We start from the raw sequence: 8,424 nt of genomic DNA, 5'->3' as shown, positions 1-8,424 counted from the left end.
CAAAGCATTTACCATTATAGTAGATCCAGGATTGAAACATGACCAAACCTCATAAAGCTGTATGAAGTCCACCATGAAATATAAGGCTCAAACAGTAAGAACAAACATCTGTTTTTAGTAGATTCTAGATAGTTTCAACTTTGGCCAAGGCCTAAAGGTCATCAGCTGACATGTTCGCTATGACGGGAAAAGGCGCGCTGATAGTATTCGAAGATTGAGACTATCTTTACAGGGGAAGAGTCTTATAATACGTTCTTATCATCATTATTACTCAATGAAAAAACTCAAACGTCCAATTTTCAATTTTTCCAGTCTCTCAGAGCTATTAAGAATTGGGAGACCCCTCCTCACACAACCAGGCAAGGGTTGTCAGCCTCGAGTGTGAAAGTGTAATGTGTAGTGTTTGAATAATTTCTGTTTTGAGCAATTTGTGATTTTTATGAAGAACGCAATGCTTTGGCGTTTAAGAGCCACATTCAGATGCTAGCGATTTCAACAAAATTTTATTGTTTTTCATTAATTCTCAACATTTTACCGTTTTAAAATAATTTACATCCAAAAAAAAATATATAGACATTGGAGATGAACATAGAATATTATTATTTAGACTTTCTGGGTATCTTCATTCAATTTTGGAGAGTTGGTTGATGGAGACTGTGGCAGGTTTTGACAGGAGGAGCACGGTGTTCTGAAAGATTTGAAAAAGTGTTGACAAATATATCGATAGTTACTTACGGAACTTTGGCAATAAACAGCTCAGAAATAGGATGGTATCTCCCTTGCTTATCCATCAGAACAAATTGTTCATCAGTAATATTCTTCTTGAGCTTGTTGTTGTAAAATTCAAGCAAATTAACACCGTCTTGAATCGAGGGAACTTCACTTGGACATTTAGCAATCACATCACTGTATTCAAGAATTCGACCGTCTCTAAAGTGGAAAATTGCTTCATCTTCTCCCAATTGGTCATCAATTATGAATCGTATAGCTTCCAAATCCTGAAGGAGTTCACATCGTATCCCCAAACCACCACGATATCTTATTTCACGAAAAGTACAAAATATCTTGCATTGACTTGTATACTTTGATCGAACGTCCCGAAGAGGGTCCATGCAATTGCATCGTTTTCCACGTTTGCCGGATAATTTTGAAGGCATTAGAAAATCTGGAAAACAATTATAGAAAAGACAGAACTCAGAAACAGGTCACCTACCACTATGGCGTAATAAATCACGAATGACATTTTGCGTGACGGTTAAAACCATAGAACGAGAGAGTATGAAAACGAGAGACGAAGAAAACAAAATAGTAGTTAGAGATGGCGTCATCAATCAGAAAGTAACAGCTGACTTTTGCAGAGGGTGATTTGAGATATTCATAATCTGTGGCTCATTTTCATCTTTTTACCGCATGGTAAATGGTGACCTATTTTTGAGCTCTCATTTCTTTTCCTTTTCTCTCGTCCGTTTATTCATCCTTTTTCATCCTTTCTTTTTTCAGTTATGAAACGCAAAACGCTGAACGCTCACAATTCAACAGGAGGAGCCCCTCCACCAACTAGTCTTGAACCAAAGACGAAAAAGAAAAAACCAGAAAGTATATTTCTTGGAGAAGAAGTGACCGAGGACCACACGAGAACGGACATGAAGAGAAAATATCAGCCATCAACTAGTTCAGTTCAGAATCAAGGAGGATTTTTAGAAGAAAAGAGAAGACAATCTAAGCCAGCCAGAATAGTTTCGACAAAAAGACGTGAGTGATAATGAAAACATAAAGAATTTTAATTATTTATTTCAGATGGCAGAGGACCACGGCGAAAAATGAAATTACGAGACTTTGAAAGAAGCGAGACCTTTCCAACACCCGAGGAAGAAGAGTTCTTTACAGAAAATGTTATAACTTCAAATGAACCACATTTTCGAAGACACAACAACCAGTTTCTGATTGCGGACACCGTCAGAATGAAATTCATCAATCTTGATAAAGTAAAAGACAACAAGATACTTCATCAACATGTGGCCAAACTCTTGGACATTTTTATTCGTAGAATGCTCAAAAAAGCAGGAGGAAATCTGAAAACAAGCAAATATTGGCTTCAGTAAGTTTTATCATAATTTAAAATCATAAGAAGAACGTTTACAGACTGAACCATGATGGGTATACCGATAGAGACGGTTTCTTTGTAACCCACAAAACGTATGCAGTGGCTGATGGAGGAGTGATAATGAATGAAATTGCTAAGCAGATGCAATCTAATAAAGAACTCCGTTTAGATGAGAGTTTTACTGTTGCTATGAACGTTTTCAAGGATAAACAATCACAACTACGAGGCAGGGGAACACATACCACACGGAAAACTGAGAAAATAGAAAAAATAAGAAAAGCACTATTGGTAAGGCTTACTGACTTTTGTCAAACTATAATATTTGTTCATAACAGAAACAACATTTCGGTGTTAGCCTCAGCAGGGTCACAGGGATGAGCCACTGTCTACCAAAAGCACTTGCACTAGGAAAACTGGAAAGTGATATAGAAACTACGACCAACGGAGACGAAAGGCAGAAAATGGAAAAATTTTATCGAAGCCTCGTAAGACCAGAGGTACTTTTAGACTCTTTGATTGTCCGTAATATGTGCTTTTTACAGATAACCCCGAAATTCAAAAGTGAATCACAAGGAAAGCTTGCCAAGCAGCTTTTGGCCGATGCAGGGATGGATGTGAACAAAGAGGAGCATGACCGAAAAGATCTTATAGAGCTTGCAAATTATCTTTCCAACTATCAAATAATATTGTGGACTGCAAACAAAAATCAAGCCGTCCCAACTGAAGAAAAGCGATTCAATCCCGATGGCAAAGGATTTATAGGATTATTTTATTATGAGGGACATTATGAGCATGTGAATCACACCAAAGGAAAACACGCATCAAGGTAAGTTACCATTTTATTATTGCTATAATAAATTTTTATTTTTGTTAGGTTTTGTTTCCAATGTTCTACTTTCGACGACGACTATCATTATCGAAAATGCAAAGCCAAGTGCAGGAGATGTGGCACCGTGGGATGCAAACAAGAAGATGATAATGTTTATTGCAACTCTTGCAAAATTTACTTTCGAAGTAAAATGTGTTTTGATGCTCATCTCACTGCACAATCAAAAAACGGAATACCGCATTGCAAGAAATATAGCAGGTATCTAATCAATTAGACAAACATTAGTAATGTCTTACAGATGCGAAAAGTGCAATAAAATTGATAGGTCAGAGAGGATTCTTGGAGAAACACACGTATGTAACGCAAACGAGTTCTGTTCCATATGCAGGGAGAAAGCATTGAAGGGACATGCCTGTGCTCACCACGTCCCTGACGAGAAGGAAAAGTTGAGGAAACGAGAAAACCAAAAGCAATGGGCTATTATCGTGTATGATATGGAATGTATTGTGTCAGAGTCAGGAAAATTCAATGGTAAGAAACATAAACAATCAAAGTATAAGCTTTCTTTTTCCAGGACATATTGAAAGAGGTCCCAAGCACAAGCCCAACTTTATTTGTGTAAGAATGATCTGCAGTGATTGTCGAGGAGAGGAAGGATGCCAATTATGCGCCCAACCATGGACCTACAGCTACAAGAATTTTCCACCATTCAAAAATAACAAACACGATTCTCCATTAGCCAGTTTTGCAGATTTCTTGCTACATAACCCACGAGCAGCTGGTGCTTACGTTATAGCACACAATGGTGGAAGGTATGTTTCAGTAATAAAACATTTTCAACTTCCAAGATATTTTCAGGTATGACCATGTTATGCTGTTAGCAGAACTTGATAGACAAGGAGGCACAAAAGCAAAAGAACCAAAAATTTTATTAAATGGAATGACAATCATTACGGCAGAGTTTGAATATGAGAAAAGAAAGCTGCATTTTCGTGATTCTTTCCAATACTTGCAAATGGGACTAGCCAAAATGCCTGGAGCTTTTGGCCTGGAGGGCGAGGCAAAAGGTTTCTTTCCCCACTTATACAATCATCCGGACAATTACAATAAAGAATTGAAAACGTTGCCATCGAAGGAATACTATAACCCACAGTTCATGGCACCTTCTACAAAGAAAGAATTTGATGACTGGTATGAAAAGTGTTACCATGATGGATTCAAGTTACATGATGAGCTGCTAAAGTATTGCCAATCTGATGTTCGCATTCTCACGTTAACATTAATGTCTTTCATTGAGGTGAGTAAATTGTTTCAACCTGTTAGTATTTTTGTTTTACAGATGTGTGAATCGACTTTCAATGGTTGGAACCCAATTGTCAATGGATGTACTATAGCTTCCTATGTCATGTTCGTATTGAAGCACGAATACATCAAGAAGGGAGATGTCGGATATATTCCCGAGAACGGCTATGGAGGAGGAAATAATTCAATGTTAGCGTTAAAGTATATCCAATGGCTTGAGAAAATAGATCCAACACTACATTTGAAGTACAAATTACGTGGAGGAGAAGTTAAAATCAAAGCTAATGGACATTCTTACTTTGCTGATGCTTTCAATGAGACCACAAATGAAGTTTTTGAGGTATATTTTCATTTTAGATACAAACCCATTCCATTTACACACACACAGACCCCAAGGAAGACTGACCCTCACAACAAGTGAGGTGAAGGAAACCTTTTTCTCTGTATCGAATATTATCAATTTTATATAACTTTTCAGATTTATGGATGTGTATGGCACGGGTGCCCAAAGTGTTATCCGGATCGTGACAAGAAATGTCCAATGAGGCCCGACAAGACAATGGAAGCTTTGTATAAGGAAACTATGAAGAGAGAAGAAGATATTCTAAATGAGGGATTCAATCTAAATTCTGTTTGGGAATGTGAAATATACGAGCAGATGGAAAAAGATAGAGAGATGCAAAAATTCTTTGAGCTAGTAAGTTTTCAAACAAATAGGCTAAACATAAAGTTTTCTTCAGAACAAGTACGATCAAAGACTCAAACCACGCGAAGCATTGTATGGAGGAAGAACACAGGCATTTCGATCAATGGCAGTTGCGATTGAAGACATACTTCTAAATTATTATGATTTCAATAGTTTATACCCATATCTCAATGCAGGAGGTACAGCTTACCCACGAGGAAATCCTATTGTGGTCGATAAGGACTTTCCCAATACTGATGAACCGTTAAAACTTAAAGGTATGCATATTTTTCCTATTCTTACTAACATTTACATTTTAGGAATTGTGTTTTGTGATGTACTGCCCACACAAGACGCAGCCATGGGATATTTACCTCAGAAAATAATGAAGAAGCTCATGTTTGTTCTTTGTAGAACTTGTGCGAATAATCAGAATATTGAAGGAAAGTGTACACATACCAAGGTCTCTGAAAGATTTTTGACTGGAGTATGGTGCACAGATGAGCTGAACAAGGCCGTTTCTAAAGGGTACAAAGTGCTCAAGTACCATGAAATCTGGCATTGGCCAGAAGAGGCTTGGGTCAAAGGTGGATTCTTTGCCGATTACATCAAGCCTCTATTGAAATTGAAACACGAAAGTAGTGGATGGCCAAAGGAAAATATGACGGATGAGGAAAAGAAAGCATACATCGCAAGAATATGGGAGATGGATGGAGTCAAACTGGATCCCTTGAAGATCATAAAAAACAAAGCACTGCGAAGCCTGTGCAAAATATTTCTCAATTCCGCCTGGGGTAAGTAGAAATCTATTGTCTTCTAATGTTATTCCTTTTTCAGGAAAATTTGCACAAAACCCAATGAAAGTCGAGACAAGACTCATCTACAACAGTGATGGACTTGCAATGGCCAATTTTTTCAACGATCCCAACTTTGAACCAACTGGACTGCTTCCTTATGGCGAACACAAGCATTTCATCTCAAGAAGACCCAAGAAAGACTTTCTCAAAACATCACCATTCACAAATCTTGCTATCGCGGCGATCACAACATGTGCGGCCAGGTTAAGACTCACTGAAGCTATAGAGAGAGTTGGAATAGAGAATATGATTTATTGCGGTATGTGAGTAAATGTAACACAAATACAACTATTATTTTTAGACACTGACTCTGTGATTTTCAAACAGAAGAAAGACAGTGATCCTCTTGGGGACCTCAAAGGAGATAATTTAGGCTACTTAACGAACGAAATTCCACCAGGGAATGAGTTGGTTGAAGCCGTAGCAATGGCTCCAAAGGTTTATGCATTGAAGATAAGAGACAAGGACGGCAACTACAGCTATACAGTAAAAGCAAAAGGAATGTGTTTGAACAGTGGCAACACTGGAAGTATCAACTTTGACACTATGAAAGAAAGTGTAGGTATCAGTTCTATGATCGTTGGCAAACGTATTCTTTTAAGATGAATGCATTCATTCGAGATGGCGTAGCAACCCCCATGGAAGGCGAGATGTTAACGTTCAAAAGAGGAGATAATGCATTAGATGGCCTTTGGACCTTCAGATTGAAGAAGACTCTTAACCCTCGAATGGACAAGGGACACTACGTTGATGGTGTTGTATCACCATTCGGACAAATATCAGGAGATATACAATTAATTAATGATTATCCTTTCTAACATTGTAAATAAATATTGTAGAGACAAAACATTTGTACACATTTCATACACAATCTGCACAATCTACGCACAATCTTTGCACAATCTTTGCACAAAAAATATATTGAAAAACAATCTATGCACAATCTCAAAACAAAAATTTTGCAGAGACACAATCTATGCACAAAAATTTTTTGACAGAAATCAGTGTGAAATCTTACAAAAATTGAGAAAAAACAACACTTTTATCAGATTTTCAAAGCTTTTTAGTCAGTTTTTCATGTGAGCATGTCTGATTTCACGACATATGTATGCATATATCAACGTTTTTAGTAATTTAACCTGAACATATACCCATTTTAAAGGCATCGCCATACATACAGGTCTATATTTTGATTCATATACATGCACTTTTACAATATTTCGGTGTATATGCACACGTTTTTGATATATTTCGGTGTATACGCACAGATTTTCACAATATTTCAGTGTATATGCACCCATTTTCACAATATTTTAGTTGTATATGCGTACATTGCATGCATTATTTTAGTGTATACGCACAGATTTTCACAATATTTCAGTGCATATGCAGACATTTTCACAATTGTTTAATGTATATGCGTACATTGCTTGCATTATTTTAGTGTATACGCACAGATTTTCGCAATACTTTGGTGTATATGCACCCATTTTCACAATATTTTAGTTGTATATACATACATTTCAACATTATTCTGGGGTATACGCACAGATTTTTGCAATATTTCTATGTATATACACATGTTTTCAAGATATTTTGGTGTATATGCACACACTATCATAATGTTTTAGGTGTATATGCACACTTTCTACATTATTTTTAGTGTATGCACACACATTTTCACGATATTTTGATGTATATGCGCACATTATCACTATATTTCAATCCATATACATACCTTTTTACTTTATTTTCATACGTGGACACACGTTTCAGACTACTTTGCATGTATGTCTACGCATCTTTGCCTACACGTCTATACTTTTTTCGTGCGCATACACACATTTTTATATGTGCCTACAAATGTTTCGTGTATGTCTTCTAGTTTTTTCATATACGCATACATTTTTCATGTATACCTACATATTTTCGTGAATTTCCACAAATTTTTCGTGTATGTCTACATATTCTTTTGGTATGCCTACAGATTTTTCTCCAAAATGATAGGCTTTTCAATGTTTTGTGATGATACTTGATGAAAGTGCCATACATTTTGCACAAACACCGTATAGATTCAATAGTTTATGGACTTATTTTACATAAGAATGGTAGTTTTCATCAATTTAATGATAAATCCATCATATTGTCCTTGAAGAGGGCGTGTAGCTTTAATAAGAATGATGATACGGACGCGCATTTTTGCATCTAGGGATGCATTCCAAGAAAGATTTCTAGTTTTTGTTCAGAAATATACGCATTTCATCAACAAATGACTAAGTTCAGACTTATAAGCTTTATATTTTTATCGATAACCACATATATTTGCTGCCGTTTTTTATCTATATGCAACTTTTCTTTACACTAGGAGGTCACGGTATATTACATTTTTCATGGACATATATTTACAGAGCATACTACATTCTTCTATTCTATCAACAAAAACACTAAGGTGTAGTTTTTCAATCATAGTTTGATAATGTATTTCAGGTGCGCAGCCAACACTGTGAGTAATATTCTTGAAGAAATATGTGTGTACAGAATAGAACTGAATAGGGTGGCAACAATTTCCAGAAATGAGAAGACTTTTCTTGACCTATGCATTTTCTCTGTGTCTCTCACTATCTCTTACAGCTACTTATGGACTATT

General features: G+C 36.4%; 1 protein-coding gene across 1 annotated transcript; it reads right to left on the bottom strand.

The window, feature by feature from the left end:
- Positions 1 to 603: 603 nt before the first annotated feature.
- GCK72_018169 (uncharacterized protein) lies at positions 604 to 1,265 on the bottom strand (the record flags this gene model as incomplete). The annotated part of the gene is made up of 3 exons (XM_053732430.1): positions 604 to 688; positions 736 to 1,165; positions 1,214 to 1,265. The coding sequence occupies 3 exons, from the start codon at positions 1,263 to 1,265 to the stop codon at positions 604 to 606; spliced, it is 567 nt and encodes a 188-aa protein (XP_053581343.1).
- Between the last annotated feature and the right edge of the window lie 7,159 nt (positions 1,266 to 8,424).

This window comes from Caenorhabditis remanei, chromosome V (assembly GCF_010183535.1).
Source record: "Caenorhabditis remanei strain PX506 chromosome V, whole genome shotgun sequence".
NCBI lineage: Eukaryota > Metazoa > Nematoda > Chromadorea > Rhabditida > Rhabditidae > Caenorhabditis > Caenorhabditis remanei.
The sequence above is the reverse complement of the archived record's forward strand: the minus strand, read 5'-3'. Positions and strand labels throughout refer to the sequence as shown.